Source organism: Polypterus senegalus, chromosome 16 (assembly GCF_016835505.1).
Source record: "Polypterus senegalus isolate Bchr_013 chromosome 16, ASM1683550v1, whole genome shotgun sequence".
NCBI lineage: Eukaryota > Metazoa > Chordata > Cladistia > Polypteriformes > Polypteridae > Polypterus > Polypterus senegalus.
Window position 1 is genome coordinate 55029068 of NC_053169.1, and position 20262 is coordinate 55049329.

The following is a 20262-nucleotide window of genomic DNA, read 5'->3' on the forward strand; positions in this document are numbered from 1 at the left end:
ATAAATTTGTTCACTCCCTTACTCTCTCTCTCTCTCTCTCTCACTATCATCTGATGAAGAAAGCTGACCACAAATGATGCCTTAACTAGAGACATTAAGTAACAAACAAATCGGTGTGTCGCCTGAAACTACACATCACCATTTAATCAGGTTGTATTGCTGCCAATATTCAAATGTACTTTGCATATTGTTATTTATGAATATTACCAATAATACATTGCTTGTATTATTTGTATTGTAAGTTAATTCCTGCTTGTCTTTTACTACACCTAATTGCCTGAGATTATAGATGTAGGAGGGAAGGTGGAGAGAAGCTATATACTAAAATACCTTATAAACAGTGGTACTGTAAGTCTGGGAGACTCGAGGTGTTCTGACAAAGGCTACTTATTAATAATACAAAAGGAGAAAGTAGAGCAATGTATTACTCTACCAAGACAAAACAATTACATTAGACAAACAAGGACCAGTGAGTACATAATAAGACAAAGTAACATTACCTTCTAGGGGAGCCATCCTCGTGGGGCTGGATAATCACCACCTTCACTGTCACAGATGTCCGCAAAAGGTCAATCATCTGTTCGTGGGTCAGCGTGGCTACAGCTACTTTGCAGATCTCGACTAGACGGCTCCCTTGCCTCAGGCCTGCCTTCCATGCATAGCCAAAGGGTTCCACGTCTGCCACAATCCCTTCAAAGTTCACATGGAAACCAAGCTGTCCCAACCCATTCCTCCTCAGGGTCATTTCTAGGGTTTCACACCCCCTGGTTACAATCTAAATAACAACAAACAAGCAAAGTGAAAATTAGGTTGTATTTGGTGGTGACATTTTCCTTTTAAAAGCAAGTCACTTTGAGACCGCTACAAAGAATTTAAAAACAAATGACAGACTAAGAAAAGGCATGTAACAGTACAGATGAAAATATATTCAGAAAGTATAATATAGTAGCATTATGTACAGTAATTACAAAAAAACATTAATAACAATTTTATATTTTGACTTGCTAAAGAAACAAGAAAGCTCAGATTTCCTGGTTTTGCATTAACTAACTGAAATGTTTTTTGTTCTTTATCTTGCCTTATACAATTTCTTCTATTAGGAATTTGTTAGTTTTCACATAGCCATTGGTGTCAGAGTGCAGGGCCGGCCATTGTGCGGCACCCCTGGAGCAAGTGCAGGTTAAGGACCTCGGTTCAAGGGCTTAGCAGAGTAGGATTAGGATCTCTTTTGACAATAAAAGGGGATTTGAGCCGGTAACCTTCTGGATACCAGGTTCAGAGCCACCACACCACCCTGATGGCAGTAAGTAAACTAAAATAGCCCAACTCTAACTGTATCAGACATTATGCAGTCTGAGGTGCTATGCTCGCAATAAATTACAGGAAAGTCAACATGAGATCTGCTCCTTTTTCATAATAATGTGTGAGAAAAGCATTCAACATTAGAGGCAAGCAAGCTTCAGAAAACTTTGTTGGATGTGCCATTAGACACACACACACACACACACAAACCCCAAAATAGCTGAGGTAAACAACCCTGAAGGATAACTGTGTAGAACAGGGGTGTCCAACTCTGATCCTGGAGGGCCGCAGTAGCTTCTGGTTTTCCTTCATCAGGGACCAATTTCTGCTGTTAATTGATTTCTTTTCCCTTCATCTTAATGGCTGTATCTCTAAAGACTCCGTCATCTGATTATATATGTGTGTGTGTGTGTGTGTGTATTATATATATATAAAATTTTTTTTTATTATTATTAAAAATGGCAGCCAAACAAAAATGAGATGTGACGTGAACCAACAGACCCACGATCCTTGCAGCGGCGTATTTTCCAAGATCTCAAAATCAAGAGTTGCTAAGGCAGGATCAGCATGAGTCAAACACATACAAAAGAAACTTCTCACCCTAATAAAGTTTATTTTAAATGGGTTTAGTGAAAATTCAAAGCAAAACAGTTCATGCAAAAATAGAGAAAAAAAGATTACATATTCAGAATGAAAAGCAAAAAAGTGAATATGTTTCTTCTACAAACTTTGCTTTTCTTGTTAAACTTCAGTTGATTTCTGTACTTAAAGGTTATATTCTTTCTATATGGCAGACTTGCATATGCTTTACTTAATACATTCAGCACGTTCTATATGTATGGCACATTCAATATGGTCAAAACGATACGTTTACAAGATACTATCAATTTAACATAACCTAAACAACTAAAAAATGGCTCTTACAATTCTTGTCGTACTTATTATTTAATTCCATGGCTTGTTGCTGCTCTCATTCTGCCACAGAGGACATTTTCAAATAAGTTGATTTTCTTTTTTCTAAACTAACCATTCAAAATGGTTTTATGAATTTGAGCAGATCAACATTACTGAGACCCTCGCCTTTCTTTATTTCCAGATATTGTATTATGGACACTGGTTTGCTGGTCAAGAGATGGCTTACTTCATGTCTCATTATCGTTTGACTGCTAATTAAGGAAGAGAGAAACAAAAAGTTCTGAGTCTTAAATAGCAAGTCAATCACAAATACGGTAAAAGGAGTTAATCAGCAGCAGAAATGGGTCACTAGTCAAGAAAAGGGTTAGAATGAAAGCCTGCAGCCAGTGCGGCCCCCCCTGGCATAGAAGGTGCTGTCCCCAAACCCCTCCAAATGATCAGCAGGCACACGTTTACTCAACTAAACACCGGTGGCACCACAAGAACTAAATTCCCACCTTTCCTGAACCACTCTGATCTCCCAATGCTTAGAAGTAATTTCAAGCTTGCTAATCTTATTTAGAAAACTCTTGAAGCCGAGGTTCGCATTTGGAACGTCACTGAGGTTTTTATATATAAAAAAAAAAAAGTCATGTCAGATGAGCTTTGGAATCATTAGATGGTTTTATTCCAGGTTTACATGATACATCATTTTAAATTCTGTTTTTACTCCGTAGAGTGCCTTGGGAGCTTGTTTAAGGCTGAACTACAAATAATACAGTGCTGTAAGTGCGCTCGGTGAGAAAGGCTGCTCATTGTGTTATGGAATGGCGGCGTATGAAGATCCACAGAGGCTGCCACTTAAGCTACTTTTAAATGCACTCTTGCTGTGGTCTACAGAGCGCACTAATGGAGTTACACAACAGCGCTGGCAAAACAGTTGGTCATCAAAGCAGCCACAACAGAAGAATAACAAGCAGCTGAGCTACAAAGAACACACAACAGTAAAAGGGAAAAGAAAAGAACAGACAATACGTGAAAAGCCATCACTAATAAATAAACAGTAAGGATGCATACAGCAGTGCTGGGTTATTGTCTCTAGATAATCAAAGCTTCACAGATTCAAACTGCATCACCGTCCACCTGTGTGGCCCAGAGATTGAACTGCTTTACCTGCCAGTGTGCGGTTTGCAAAATGTACAGTAAGGTAATCGCGAATGATGTTCCTGATTTCTTGCTGTGTGGATCCCCATCCATCCATCTTTCTTTATTTTTATTATTAATTATTTATTAAGCAGACGCCTTTATCCAAGGCAACTTACAAGGCAAGTTATAACTTACTAGCCATGATACCCATCAAAGATATGTAACTTGTAAAAGACAAGTAACCAGCAGCCATATCACCTGCACTTCAGAAGAGCTCATCCATCTGAAGCGAAACCTGTTCAGGCCCGGCCAGTACTTGGATTGGAGACCATCTAGGAAAAGCTTGGGGTTGCTGCTGGAAGAGCTGTTGGTGAGGCTAGCAGGGCCACATTACTCTGAATGTGGATCCTAATGCCCCAGATGCATGGACAGGGACATTGTGCTTTGGAAGAGATGTAAAACCGAGGTCCTGACTCGCTGTGGCCATTAAAGATTCAAGGGGGTACTTTGTAAAGAGCAGGGTGCATCCCAATGTCCTGGTCAATCTGGCCCCCTAATCATCGCCTGTCTCTAACTGGCTAACTATCTCACCACTTCACCAGCAGCTAGTGTGTGCCGAGTGTACTAGTGCAAAAATGGCTGCCGTCATATTGTCCAGGTGGATGCACCATATTAGTTGTGGTTGAAGTGGCTCCCCATCCACTGAGTAGTAAGAAAACTGCTATATAAATGTAAAGAATTATTATTAGAACAATTTAAAAATATTTGCCCTCTCTTGCCCTATGTGTAACCTATTGCGCCTTCCCTCGATAAACGCGTGTTCGTTGGCACTCCCACCCCCTCGATCGTGTTCCCCTAAAGTCTGCTTCTCGGAGTTTGTCGTTATTTCTAAGATGCCTTATTGGCCTCCTGTCTGCTTTTATACTTCCCTGTCCTTGTAGTGAATGAGTGATTGAGTGGTATCATCTGTTCTTGCACATTGCTTTGTAGCTTGTACTGTTCAGCTGTATTTCTTAGGTGGCCATGACAGATCGGCTATCTAGGTCTGTGGAGAGGATTACTTAGGTTCTGTTGTGTGCTGTATTTTTTTTTGGGGCCACATTTCACGCCCATCCTACATAGTTCGGGTATTACAGTGCAGTCACAATACATAATAAAATAAAGGCTGTGTGCTCTGTGGTTACTCTCTCAGGTGGGCATTAGCATATCATAATCTCTTGGACCAAAAGCGTGAGTTTTCCGCAGTCGACTTATACGACCGACATTATAAAATACCAGAAATTATACTGTAAAATCAAGCCCCGACTTATCCGCGGGAGAACTTAAACGCTATTATATACGGTAATTCAAGGATTAAGGATCTTTCATTGACATTCCAACATCCATGTGCAGAAAAGAAATTCAGTAATCGGATCCCAGTCATTAAAAAAGACCCACGATAACCTCATGGACATAAATACAGTAAGATAACTATGGCTAAATAGGATTGCAGTATACCCTGCAATTAGTAACAAGTAAAAAGGAAAAAATTTGCACCAAATAGTTTAGTACATGAGACTACCGAAACAAAATGCAAAGTGTACTATAAATCACACAGAGTGTACAGATAGAGATTGTGATGTTGTATTCATTACTCTCATGGCATCCAAGAAGAAGCTCTTCCTAACTCTGATAGTGCCAGCCAACAATCCATGTGCAGGATCAGTGACATCTTCCATAATGGAGGAGACTTTACTTTTTGTACCTGCTCATGTAAATGTTGTCTATACTGGGTAGGCTGCTGCTAATGATCCGCTGTGCAGATGTACCCACCCGTTGCACGAGCAGCTGACGTACCACACCTTAATAAAAAAGGTGAAGATGCTCTCTACCACACACTTGTAAAAGGAGGTCAGAATAGAGAGGCACAGACCAACCCGCTTCAGCCTCCTCAAGAAGTAGAGGCATTGGTGGGCTTTCTTTACCAGACAGGCTGCAGTGTAGCTCCAAGAGAGGTCATTTGTGATAGGCACCCCCTAGGTATCTGAAGCTAGTGACAATGACAACCTCTTCTTCATTGATGTAAAGGGGAGAGGAGGGAGGGTGCCAGTCTGCCAAAAGGCCACAATCATTTTCTTAGTTTTCTTGATGCTGATGTTAACGTTGTTGTCCTTCCACCAAGACCTCCTGTTCTGTAGAGCCACAAACTATCCCGTATGCAGACTCATCATTACAAGTGATAGGTCCTAACATTGCTGTGTAATCTACAGATTGAGACGTGATTGTGGGTGTTTGCCATTTGTACTATATGTTAATCGGCTTTAGGAACCAGAATATGTATATATTTTGGGGGATTGAATTCATTCTAAAATCGCTTTTTTTGAGATATGGAAGGTTTCTTTCTCCTTCCGTAGCTGCTCAGATTTTTATATGGGGATGCTATTTAATGCTCTTTAAATACTGCTCTAGGGTGACTTTTTCTTTTCCCTCCTATTTTCATTGTGCTGCACTGGGAACAAAGTCATTTCCAGCGTTTATTTTCTTGATTCTGTGGTGTCTTCTTTGTGACTAACAGAGAAGGCCAACATAAAGAGTTAGTAGTCATCCGCAGACCAAGAACAGGCAAGTGGAACGTTGCTGCTTTTGAATTATTTTAGCAGATGGTGTTACACGTTCACATCAGCTGAGCTGAAGAACAATGGTCCAAAATTCCTCCTGAAAGTCGTGCAGGTCTGATCTGCAGCCCCTGGAATCATTTTCTTGAGGTTATGGCTGCCAACCAGCTATTAAATCCAGGGATTCACTGTACTTATTCCACAGCAAACTGTCAATGTTTCATGGGTGTGTTCAGTAATAACATGTTTGTGTGTTATGATGTTTGTCTCTATTTGTGACTTGGGTGAAGATCAGATCTCAATTTATGGCCAACAAATGCAGTCAAACCTGTAATTCCAAAGAGTTCACATACTACTGAGTACCTTTTCAACTGTAAATAATTAGGAGGATGATGATGAAGTTCAGATAAACATTGAGAACATTTCCACAAAGAGGATGTGTAATTTGTGATTTCTGTTCTGTTCACTCTTTATTTAGTTCGTAGTTCCCATACTGGCTCAACAGATGGGGATCGTCTTACCAAAATGCTGAATTGAATTAGAAAATGGATGCATGTATGGATGGAATTACTTTGATTGTGCTGCAAAGTGGAACCCTGACAGCCTACGTAGCTAATCATCAAAAGGTAAATAGACGTGCTTACTAAATGTCACTCCTGTGTTTAATCAACCTCTACTATATAATAAAACACGAAAGAGGTCTGTGTGTCCAGTCTCTCTGAGTGGTGCAACCGAGTCCTCTACATATTACATCAGACCCACTCCTGTTAGGATGAACTTTTCAGGGGGGGGGTGTCTGGGGGGATTATGTGAGGAATATGTTTTTTGATTTTTCAAGTGCATTCAACACTATCCAAACCTTCATTTCTTAAAGGTAAACTGGAATTCCTCCTTCACCTCCTGGATTCCTGCAATTTGTCAGACTGGGGAGCTGCGACCCCGGGGCGGTAGTGAGCAATGTTGGGGCGCCACAAGGGACTGTTCAGGCCCCATTGCTGTTCACACTATACACAGCAGACTTTAAATATAAGTCGGACTTTTGCCACATTCAGAAGCACTCTGGTGATAGAGCTATTGTGCCCTGCATAAGGAATGGGCAGGAACAGGAGAACATGGGTCTGAGTGGAGCTTTCAGTGGCAGGAGCAATAAGAACTGCTTAGTTCTGAACACAACGAAGACCAAGGAGATGATTGTCTAGATCTAAGCTCCCCCTTCAGCCTGTCAACATCCAAGGGGAGGATATTGAGATGGTGCAGTTATAAATGTTTAGGTGTCCACCTTAATGACAGACTGGACTGGTCAGTGAACAAAGATGTCCTCTACAGGAAGGAGCAGAGCAGGCTCTTTTTTTCTCAGAAGACTCAGATCATTCAATGTATATAGCAAAATGCTATCTGTGTTCTATCAGACAGTCATTGCCAGGGTCGTCTTCTTTGCTGCCATTTGTTGGGGAAGCAGTACGACAGATAAGAACACTAAGAGGCTGGACAAGCTGGTGAGGAAGGCTGGCATGGTGCTGTGCAGGACTGTGAACTCACTAGGATCTGTGGTGGAAAGGCGTATGGGGAAGAAGGGACAGGCCATCCTTGACAATAGCAGTCACCCTCTCCACAACATTCTGGTGGGTCAGAGAAATAAACGGAGCAGTCGTCTTCACTCACTGCGCTGTAGAAGATCCTTTGTTCCTACTATTGTGTGATTTTATAATGTTGTTACAATGTTGAAAGGTAGAGTGGTGATCAGGTCATGAATCACTTGTATTGACAACAATTGACCCATTTGTACTTTTTACTATTTATTTATGTTCATTTTTCTTACTTTTATAATCATTTTTAACAATTTTTACTGATTTGTTCGAGCTACTGGATACCTGAATTTCCTGGAAGGGTTGCATAAAGTATTTAATCTATCTGTCTCTCCGTGCGTCGCGATTGGTGGAGACTCTCCTTGTGGCGCGATTGGTACCTATGAGGTTAGTCAAGTAATGCCCCAACATCATCACGAAACACCCATCACATTAAACTATGGTTAACATTAGGACCCCGTTACACTATGGTTATGATTAGGGTTGTAGGAGGATTATCGGACTCAAAGGGAGTTTTGTGGCTAACCTGACCTACTGTATGTCATAGGTATTGCAGGCTGCAGTTAGACCCTTCTCGTGTCTTTGGCTGTGGTGCACTTGGTCTGTATGGCTCTGTTGACTCAACAAAAGAGACCGCCAGTGTGAGATGCATGTCGAGGAGTAAAGGTGTATGAGTCGCACAGAGGGAGTTGCCTTCAGAGATGGCAAGTATAAAACCAGACAGGAGGCGGGACAGGATATACTGCAGAGTATGAGAGGCAGGCTTTATGGGAACGCTCTCAACAGAGGAAGCGTAAGTGAAGAGAGGTTTACCACATGCAAATATCGAGGAAAGGCACTGAAGGTACACGTACGGCAAGAGATCACAAACATTAATTATTTTATGACCTGTAACTAGTGAATAATAAATTGAATCTTAATGGATCTGAATAAGTACTTAGAAGAAAAATAAAAATGGTTCCTTGATGGCTAGAAAAGTAGATAAAGTCTGACTGAGTTTGCCTCATCAACACTCCGGTAAATACGTTTGCCTGTTTATCTCTTTAAAGCTTCACACGTCCCACTTGTCTGATCCCTTAACCTACAATTTTATATTTTATTTCACATGAAAAAGAACAGCAGTGGGAAACAACAAAGAAAAACCAAAACGCCTCATTAGAGCAAAAGCGGATTTTGGCTTTCTGAAAGTCACAACTTCAAGATGACCTCTAGTAGTTTCATGGAGCAAAAAAAAAAAAAATGCAATTCAATGGTGCAAAAAGGAAACGTAAAATCTCTGCGATCACGTTAGCAGATAACAGCTGAAGTGTGAAGTCCCTAGCACCGAGACCATCTTGAAAACAATTAACATATTGGCAAGTGAAGATTAATTAAGAAAAACAAGCATGTGGGGAACTCAGGTGTGAGGGATAAAAAAGAAAATAATGAAAATAAATAAATAAGTACTGCTAATGCTGTTAAGTGGAATGAATTTTCATCCTTAAAGGCAGCCATTGTGCTTTCAGAGTCACCAGGCACAAAGCGAGTTTTCTGTTCCTGCCTTATTATATAACGTAAGTGCCATTCCATGTGTGATTTATTGAACTCTTAGCTCCTTGTAAAAGCCCAGTCATCATATTGGAGTCACTGCCGTTTCTAGATATTTATAATGCGACTTACCTGAATGCAGATTAAACGACATACGCATACAGAGATAGAGGGTTACATTCGTTTAGCACTTTTCTAGACCTTCAAAGTTATTTACACAGACAGTGGGGAGCCACTTCTACCACCACCAACGTACAGAGTCCACCGGGAAGATGAAACGGCAGCCATTTTTGTGCCATTACGCTCACCGCACATTAGATATTACACGTCCGCAGTGGCTATATAAAGTTGTGGGGCACAGTTGTTCTCAGTTCAGTTCATAGGAATACGGACCTTTTCTCCATTTTAGTAAAAGGATTTAGGGTTCTAAAGTGGAAATACTTCTAAAGCTTTTAACATAACTATTCAGGGAGTAGATATAGAAGTGGTCCACTGCACCAAGTACTTGGGGGTCCGCATTAATGACCGGCTGGACTTGTCTCACAACACAGAGGAACAATAGAAGACACAGAAGAGTGCATTTGTTTAATGTGCTTAGTGACATCCTTCACGTAGACCATCGTTTTTTTATTCCCCGCTATTACATGCTGTATATTATAGGATGCTTTTTCTTCCTTCGATTATGTGGTAATTTGCTCTTCATCACGTACCGTTTAGATGTGATGTGTGTAATATTTTGCTGTATGATGCCCATCCTTTTGCTATATGTAACATGCAGTTTGCCAAACGATATCACACATGGCAATCCTGAGCATTTTAATTAATCATTTCAGAAATGAACTGCACCTCCACGCTGCAAGTGTGAAAAATAAATAAAGCAACAGGCACTTAACGCAGGGGAAACCGAGGCCTGGCTTCATTAAAACTGCAACAGCAGCGTAGAGGTGGAAATAAAGATAACGTATGGGGGGGAATGAGAAATCAGAGCATAAGACATTTCCACTTTAAAATGACTAAGAAAAAGAAATGCCGCCGTTCCTGCAAACTACTACTATGTTCACAATTTGTTCAAGCAAGACAGTATAATCACTAGAAATCTAGATTCAATTATTGCTACAGTAAGTGAAATCGATTCATTAAAAATGTGTTAGATGATGTTAAAAGTGTAATTGTCTTAACATGGCACCCAGTGCTAATTAAAGAAATACTTTTATTCAGACTCAGTTCTTTTTCGGTTCACGTTTTGTCCCTGATTTTCACACTGCAGGTAGCAAATGTGGCGGACAAGTGAGGAAAATGGCCTTCTGTTCACTCGCAGTAACTCAAGTGACGCCGACTTTGGGACTCTTTAAAACCGCAGGCTGCTATGCTACTCAGAAGTAAGGGTTTTTTTTTTCTTATTAAAAAGCACCTTAGTAATAGGCTTCTATATTCTAAAGCAAGTGGTACTGAGACAGGGCTAGGGAGTGCGTTTTCGATTAAATTTAATGAAATTTTGCATTTTCCTACATCCTGGCATATGGTGGCATTGCCGAGTGTTTTATGTTGGCTGGATATTCAAGTAAGAATTGTTACTTGTGACCATACAACTGCTGGTGAGCCTTACCTGAAGTGATGTTACCAGCTTAGCACAGCACATCACAATTGCACTGGCCATCACATTTACCGTTCGCATTGATTTTGATCAAATTACCCGTGACTGGCAGTGTTGCCCTCCATTCAAAGAATTTTCTGCACGTATACCCGTGTGCAGTTTAGGTGAATGGCTACATCAGCAGAGAACAGCAGCTGATCCCAACAACAAGTGGCTCTAGAAGGAACTTCCCAGGGATGGCCGTCTGGCTTGCTACCCACGCTTAAGGGCTGAGCTTCAAGTTTGACAAGTGAATTCATCAACATTTAATTCGACAGAGTGCTTTACTGGAACTCTTTATGTGCAACTGCTCTGAAACCACACATCCTAATAGTGACGCTTTCTTCCTTATTAACATCCATCAGGCCGAGACAACATCACAGCTACTGGCCAAAAGCATCTGAAGTGTTCCTTTTTAAATGTGTTTGCTGACCACTGATCAGTCAAAGGTATCAAGACCAGAAGCAAGTCAGTTACTCGGTGGTCCAAAAAATGATTTTTGTTTGTTTTTCACGCAACGCCAGATGAGCGACAATCTCACGGCTCTCCTGAACTTGCCCAGCAGGCCTACATGTGTCAGCCTCCAGTTTTGTCTGGACTGATGGCAAGCGACACCCACTGCAGAATGACGAGAACCCGTCATGTGCGGCATGAAGAGCACAGTAAAAAGAAAGGCTCTGAGAGAGGAAAAATAAATACATAAAATAAAGTAATAAACCCCTCAAAGCTGTTGGGAGGGAACTGCGTACTTCTCTTCACGTTTGTAATCCATTGCAGCGTCTCAGTGGAAACTCTGTAGTGGTTTTGCATTTCTCTGGTTACGCATCCATTTCGCTTTGTGGAACTGAGAGAGAGTGTTCCCAATTATCCAGATTTATTTCCACCATTTCTTAAAATGTACCAATGTGACTTTGAAGCGCTATAATGAGCACTTAGTGCCTCGATGTGGTTTGCTATTCAGCCCTTCAAGTTAAACTGCATTTGGCATAAATTTGGACAAACGCAGATGCACCTGGTCCTAACACACACACACCACACACTGAGATGACAACTTTGAGAAAAACCAAAGGAATACGCGCATGGGGGGAAAAAAACCATTAAACACATTTTCAGATGTATTGGGTGGAGTGGATTACTCTGGTGTAAACTGCTTTTTAAATACTGGTCTCTAAGTCAGAAGGGATTCCACTCTCTTGGGAAAGGCTCTTAACCTCCCATTGCTCCGTCCTGGCTAGGACGTCAACCTGCATCCAGCCCTGGAAGCAGGTCTTCCAACTTGCAGGGAGAACTCAGGGGTTGATGGCAGCTATAGCCACTGCAAAAGAAACTCACATGGCTCCAGTGTGGTGCTGAGGTGTCAGCCATTACACGCCTGCACTCGGGTCTTAATTTGGGGTGCTGAGGTGGTTCGGCATATACTGGGTGCGACAACATCCCGTATCAGTGCATGCTCCCCACCTCACTCTCTCTCTAAGCCAAGGGGATCCCAACCTTTAAGCTAAACCCCATCCCTAGAACACTGTACCACCCAATATAAAGCTAATGCAGGATTTGGGGTCTTCATTTCTGCTAAAAGCAGTCACAGGAACTGATCTTAGATAAAAGTGAACCAATTACTCAAAGCAAACTCCTTAACTCCAGCAGACTCTTGGCACACATGTGATCTCACATCATGTGATCTCTCTAGGCCAGGGGTTTGCAAGCTTTTTTGATTGGCTCGGCACCGCTAAGAACTGAAAGTACTCAACTCTTACTCGGCACAACTAAAGGTGAGATTTCTTTAACTCCCTCCATAATCCCCACAATTAGATTGAATACCACCAAGATTTTCCATGTACTGTATACACCAAATGCTATTACAAATTTATAATGTAAAAACAGTAGTAGGATTTGATATGGAATAAAGCCTAAAATTTCAATGCTTTACATGTGCAACTATAGAGTTAGATTTGCTTTAAAAAAAAGAAATGGAGAAAAAATGAGAAGTTGCATACAATTAAAAAAGAAGGGACCTATTTAGTAAAGCCTGGTCTCAAACTGCTGAAAAAAATTAAAGGAACACTTTGAAAACGCATCAGATCTCAATGGGAAAACAAATCCTGCCATATAGCTCTACTGGTATGGACTGGGTAATGCGTTAGGAGCGAAAGGATGCCACATCGTTTGATGTAATTGAAAATTATCAACCTACAGAGGGCTGAATTCAAAGACACCCCCAAAATCAAAGTGGAAAACTGATGATTCAGGCTAGTCCATTTGACCAAAATTTCATTGCAGCAACTCCAAATCGTACTCAGTAGTGTGTATGGCCCCCACGTGCTTGCATGCATACCTGACAACATCAGGTTAGGGTTTGCATGCTCCTAATGAGACAACGGATGGTGGCCTGGAAGATCTTCTCCCAGATCTGGACCAGGGCATCACTGAGCTCCTGGACAGTCTGAGGTGCAACCTGGTGGCGTTGGATGGACCAAAACATAATGTCATAGAGGTGTTCTATTGGATTTAGGTCAGGCATGTATGGGGGCCAGTCAATGGTATCAATTCCTTCATCCTCCAGGAACTGAATGCATACTCTCGCCACAAGAGGCCAGGCATTGTCATGTACCAGGAGGAACCCAGGACCCAGTGCACCAGCATAGGGTCTGACAATGGGTCCAAGGATTTCATTCAGATACCTAATGGCAGTCAAGGTGCTGTTGTCTAGCCTGTAGAGGTCCCTCCATGGATATGCCTCCCGCAGACCATCACTGACCCACCACCATACTAGTCATACTGAGCAATATTACAGGCAGCATAAAGTTCTCCATGGCGTCTCCAGACCCTTTCACTTCTGTCACATGTGCTCAGGGTGAACCTGCTCTCATCTGTGAAAAGCACAGGGTACCAGTGGTGGACCTGCCAATTCTGGTATTCTATGGCAAATGCCAATCGAGCTCCACGATGCCGGGCAGTGAGCACAGGGCACACTAGAGGATGTCGGCCCGCAGGCCACTCTCATGAAGTCTGTTTCTGATTGTTTGGTCAGAGACATTCACATCAGTGGCATGATGGAGGTCATTTTGTAGGGCTATGGCAGTGTTCATCCAGTGGCCTCCACCTGTTAAACCATTCCTGTTTTGGGGGTCATCTCATTGTTGCCCCTCTAGTGCCCCTGTTGTTAATTTCATTAACACCACAGCAGCTGAAACTGATTAACAACCCCCTCTGCTACTTAACTGACCAGATCAACAGCCCAGAAGTTTCATTGACTTGATGCTTTACTCTCATTAAAAAGTGTTCCTTTAATATTATATATATATATAAACAATATAAAAGTAATATATGCCAATACTACAGATCTTACCTCAAGTCGCTGCACAATTTCCTTAACGTCTTCACCACAATTATCCACAGCTGAGAGTACCAAACACTCTCCTCTTTCATAAAAGATCTTTATGCTCATAACTCCAGACGTCCAACCAATAACATCCCGGCACGAGCAGTTGAACACAACATTCCTGGATTCCTGCTCGATCAGTACAATGAACTCATTTGAAATGCCAAGAAGACACTCGATATCTGCCGACTGTCCAAAATCCCGAGCAATAACATTCCAAGTAATGGCTCCAATGCTGTACAAATGAGCGTCCTTTCTAGCTTTCATTTTTTCTTTTTTCTTTGAGCCCAGTGTAATAAAACTAAACTTTACTGTAGAATCCACGGTAGCCGTTGTGACAAAATTTTCAGCCAAGTCCTTCAAGTACTCCTGCCTTGTCCTCGTAGCCATTGCCCTGAATTTCTCAGACTTATGTGCAGCATTTTCTCCGTTGATAACTTTGGCTAACAGGAAGTCCCTGAAAACAGCAGACTTGGGAAAGGTTACGCCTTTTGGAATGGGGGGCCCAAACGGTGGCACGTCCTTTGATCTTGAAACTGCAACACTAAAAAAAAAAAAAACTCTTTAATTTGATTGATTATGAAACGTCATCAGATACTTTAATTCCCATTTTAGAACGAAAATCTAAAACGTAATATTAATTAATAATAACAGTCTGTGCGTCCATCCAATTGCTATGCCTCTACCATTCCAAAAAATATGCATTACAAACATTTTTTATTAATAAAATGCATTGCATTTTGTCATTCCAACAGATGGTGCATCCCAAACGTTAACACTGATGTTACAAATTCTGTACCAATTAGCAAATAAAGGAGACATACACATCACATGGTGCACTGTAAACAGTACTGGTGAGGTTTACATGGATCATATACATTTCCACCCAGTTTCAGATGGGTAGCACAGCTAGTTCACCTTAATAAAAGTCTGCCCAGTTGATAGGTCTCTGTCTTTCAAAGAGATTGCACATCACAAGCATTTGTACTAATAAAATGAATTGTATTTGTCATGCCAACAGATGGTGTAGCACAAATATTTGCAGTTATTTTATTAATACAAATGATGCTGCTGTTGCACCATCTGTTGGAATGATAAATGCAATTCATTTTATTAGTACTTGCATTACAAAACTCTTTCTAATAGAGGGTACACTCTGAGGTCTACGCTGATTACCTAGCTCTCAACCCCTCTTGGATATGTAGCACAGTTAGTCCACTTAATAAAAAGAATAAGTATGTGTGTGTCAATTTGTGGTCTTTGTCATTCCAACAGATGGCACAAATATTTCTAGTAATAAAATTCATTGCATTGGTTACCCCCAACAAATTGCGCATCACAAACATCAACACTGATTTAACAAATCCCATACCAAATGCCATATAACAGAGACATGTGCACTGCAAACATTAATGTTGAAGTCTATTTTTATTGCTTAGATTTCAACATGTCTCAGATGGGTTGCATAGCTAGTCCACTTTAATAAAATGATAAGTGTCAGTCTGTGTGTCCTTCTGGCTGCTATATTCTTGATTTCCAACAGAAGGCACATCACAAAAATCTTAAGCAATAAAATGCATTGCATTTGTCATTTCAACAGACGTGTACAATAAACACTAAGCAGAAATGTATGCATTGCATTTGTCATGCCAACAGGTGGTATTTCACAAACATTTGTAGTAATGCATTTTATTATGTCACACATGTGCACATGAGAGGCAGCTAAAGGGTCTAAATGAGAGCAATTCCACACCAGACCAGGGGGTGGCGGAGTGCATTGACCTTAGTTCTCACTTTCCTGCAGACTGTTCATGGGAAATTATGACTGGCCCTGATGACATCACTTCCAGCGTAGAACCCATGGACGGAAGAGCCTTCTGGTTTCGGTCCTTTTGATGACGTCACATCCGGGTCCGAGCCTATGGAAGAGGACCCTTCCGCTTCTGTCCTTGATGACTTCACTTCCCTTTCTGGCATTTAAAACCGCCATATTCTACTAACCACATCAGTAATGTTTTGGACTCTGTTCTAACAACATCAGTGCTATCAATTTACCCTTTTGCTGCCAGAGAATATCACACAGCTGGCCGCCCCAAACCTTTTTATGACCCTGGTGTCTGTTTCTTTGTGACAGTTACTACAAATGTCAGTGATGCACCCCCTATTGGTATGGAAATACAATGCATTTCATTAGAATTTCAAAATATATTCTAATAAAGGGTGCACTGCAAATGTTAACGCTGAGGGCTACGTTTATTATTTAGATTTCAACCCAGCCTTAGACAGGCAGCACAGCTTGTACTTTATGAAAAGCTGCAGAACTACAGTGATAGCAAATGACATCCTATAATATATTAACTGTAAAGGAGAAGTCTGATTACTTGCATTATAAAAACAGCTTAACAAAAATACTGTGAACAAAATAACAAAACAACGATGACACAAGAATCACGTATTCATTTCATCGATTAAAAAAAAAAAAAAAAAGCAAAAAACTTTCAATTGACTAAAAAACTGATCCTGGACCAGTACCGTGCCTGCCTGTATGACCAGTGCACACGTGTGCCATATGGTGCTAACACGTGGGCCCGGAGGTTTCAGTCCCTCAAATACCTGACCTACGTGTTAAGAGGGGTCCACCTCACATCATGATGGAAGTCTCTTCAGCCACTCTGCAGCTGGTTTAAAACGTATGTAACAGATGTATTTTTTTTTTATTTCCTTTTTTAAAGGAGTTTTACAACATGTCCAAGCACTGAATGGCAGAATTCCCAGTCTGACTGCTGACCGTGGTAACCATCAGTTGTAAAACAGACTGGGCAGCACCCCACAGCTTACTGGAAGTAGCATGTTAAAACGGTGCATGCTGTGGAGAATATATTTATTACAGATTACAGGGGAAGTTTTATATTGTATGCTAGCCTAAGAGTTGATCAAAAGTCTTACATGGAATAATGTGTTGGTATGAAGGAAACAAAAATATATACTGTAAAAAGTGAATTTATTCTGATTTTTTAATTTCAATTGCTGGGTATAGCCCTCCCCTAATGTATCATTAAAACCATACGACATGAATATACAGTACAGAGTATTTTTCCAGCGTTTTATGAATTTTTATTCATTCTTTGAATGTACTTACTAACTAGCCGGCTGGTGGCTGTGGTAGCAGTCGATCGTAAAGGCAGAGGATGCCCCCACCCTGAGACTGCAAAGACAACCCTGCGCTTGGTTATACAAATACAGAGCAAGCCTTCATATAATGCATTGACAGCATGAGGGGCTCCAATTCCCATGCTGCATACCTACAGCATGAATGCACAAAGTTTTGTTTTGATAAGTTTTTCAGATAACAATTCAGAAATCAGCATAATTATGATTTTAGGGAGGAACTTTCAAGGTCTACAAAGAGACGAGCTTGGCACAACTCTAAAAATACATAGTTGACTGTTGTCCCGTATGACCAGGGGGCACAATTGTATATCACATGAAAGCACTTGCATTACTTCATACAGCTGTAAAAGTTTATTTACATAATAAGGCTTTATGATGACAACGTGTGCAACGGCCGCGTAGGAGTGGAGCTTACAGAGAGTGTGCATACCACACCGTGCCCTTTTCTGCCGCTCAGCAAAATTTCCTTTATAGTCTGTCCGCAATCCCCCCCAACTATAAGCAATAGATTAAATTAAATTGTGTGATGGCAGATTCAACAACATTGGAGGAGGGCTCATTGAGTTGGCAGAAGTACGTAAACATGTAAATGCCAGCTGTGCCATGTGACTAATGGGAGTAAACCACACATGATATGGCAAGGCTTGACATCACTAAACAAAATGCAACTATGTAGAAAAAGAAATCCAACAAGAGTTTTAGCACTTTTTCATTCTTTTTAAGGCCTCTTGTGAACCCGCAGTGCCTGCAGGCAATTGACAGAGACCCCCGTTGGAGCATCTTGTAGTTTATGACCATGATGGATCAGTTTTAAGTGACAAGGCCAACAAGACTTTCCAGTGCAAAAAGTGACCAGCACTGATTAAAATAAATAAATAAATAAATAAAACACAGAAGTGAAGTGTCACAGTGAAATTGTGATGATAAAAATCACATATCCTGGAGTTTAATAACAAATAGTATAAAAACCAAATAAAACCCATCCATGACTAATTCCATTTCCTTTTCAGGATACCAGAAGAAATCCCTCCAGTGAAGACCTCATCATCACATTCCGCCACCCTCCTTTGAGACCTGCAGACCACTGGCACTTTTTCAAAGGCAATTCTCCGATGATGACCTCAATAATCTCCTCCAGCTTTGCCCTCTCCACATTGACACTGCAACACTTAGGATGTTGTCCACACAATGTTCCTGCCACAACTCTCCACCATTCTCCTCTGCTCCCTAAATGTAATTCATCAGACCTGAATTATGGGGTATCTGTTGGTGAAGAGAGATTCACTGAATTTGACTTTGTTGAGGATGCGGTGATCTTCGCGGAGTCAATGGTGGCTCTGATTGGGGTTCTCGAGAGACTGAGTGAGGAGTCCGAGTGTCGGGGTTTGCGAGTATCCTGGATAAAAAACAAGATCCAGGTCTTTAATGACCTCTTGGGCACAGCCATCAGCAGTGTGTCTGTCTGTGAAGAGAGTGTCGACCTTGTCGAGAGGTTTACTTACCTTGGCAGTGACATTCATATCTCTGGTTATTATTCCTACGAAGTCAGTAGATGGACTGGGACAGCCATTGGGGGGGATATGAGGTCGCTGGAAACGAGTGTGTGGCGCTCCCAAAATCAATGCAAAAGGACGAAGGTCCAAGTCTTTAGAGTCCCGGTGCTTCCTGTCTTCAGACATGGACACTATCCAGTGACCCGAGATGAAGACTGGACTCCTTCAGTACTGTGTCTCTTCAGAGAATCCTTGGGCACCGCTGGTTTCACTTTGTGTAGAATGAGCAGTTACTCATGGAGTCCTGAATGAGGCACATAACCTGCATTGTGATGGAGCACAAGTTATGGCACTATGGAAAGGTGGCGCGATTCCCCAAGGGTGATCCGGCTCACAGTACAAGTCATTGTTGTGGACCCGAGAGGCTGGACAAGGCCAACGGGACACCCACGTAACTCCTGGCTGTGGTAGATAGATGGTAATTTCCAGAGGTGGGACTGGACCGCGTGTCTGCCTGGGGGGTTGCCAACCAGGATCCCGAGCTTTTTCGTTGTGTGTGCAGCAACACGCCGTCCCAGTGCATGCTCCCCAACCTGACCTCATCTCAACTGAATTCTGCTGTACCATCAAACTCCTCAACAGCCACCACTCCTGCAGACCTGATGCCGTCCACACCGACACTCTTGTGATGGCATACACCCCAAACTATGCTCTTGATTGGTCATTTTTTTTTCTTATTCTCTCTTATGTCCCCACCCCCACACTTCTTCAAGTACTTACCCTTCCAATCTGAATCTGAAAAGCCAACAGCTGGTCATAAGACCGCACACACAAACGTAATTTGGTTTCTGTCTGTGCTGCATGAACAGTTGCTGTGCACATCTCTTGGGCTCAGACTCGGTTACATCTAACATGCTGTCCCTCATGAGCAAACTGAAATTCTGCTATCTGATTGGAGATCCAGTGAACGGCAGCTTTGCAAGTGTGCCAGAATTCTTACTACAACAGGTACATTCAGAAATAATGTCATAGTTCAAATCATCACCTTTGTATGCTTCACTACCACTATACCACAAATCTATAAATGCTAGTGTTAGTATCAGTTTCTGACGAATTGTCCCTATTATAACACGACAATTCACTTTTTTCTTCATGCACTTTACTTTCTGATAGCGCATACTTGACTCACCCTGTCACTGTACAACACCAGAGACACGTAAAGCCTGCTTGACACTTAACATGTCTGTGTGAGTTGCACGGTAAGAATGACATCAGACTAAGAGATATGGGTCAACCATGACAACCCCCTGAATCCCAGGCAGCTCTGTTTTTTTGCCGCACACCGCACAGCAAATTGAAAGCAATGCCGCATATCCAAAATAATGAATCTGAAGAAGAGTTTGGTGGCAGAACTGAGGAGATACCTGAGGCACCTGTCCGATTCCCCTCCCTGTCACCACAAAGATACTCAAGTGATGACAACTTGTTTGGAATGAAATTCTGACTAGCAGTGGACGAAATGAAACAGAACGCAGGA

The 20262-nt window shown here is 41.6% G+C and overlaps 1 protein-coding gene across 6 annotated transcripts in view; it reads right to left on the reverse strand.

Annotated features, from left to right (window-relative positions):
* Positions 1-20262, reverse strand: part of LOC120516360 (signal-induced proliferation-associated 1-like protein 2) — a 282998-nt gene that overhangs the window by 95127 nt on the left and 167609 nt on the right. For all 6 annotated transcript variants that reach the window (XM_039737968.1, XM_039737969.1, XM_039737967.1 and 3 more), the window contains 2 exons: positions 14029-14605; positions 501-775 (listed from right to left, as the gene is read on the reverse strand). In XM_039737968.1, the coding sequence (XP_039593902.1) occupies positions 501-775; positions 14029-14605 (852 nt within the window). The remainder of the gene's footprint in view (positions 1-500; positions 776-14028; positions 14606-20262) is intronic.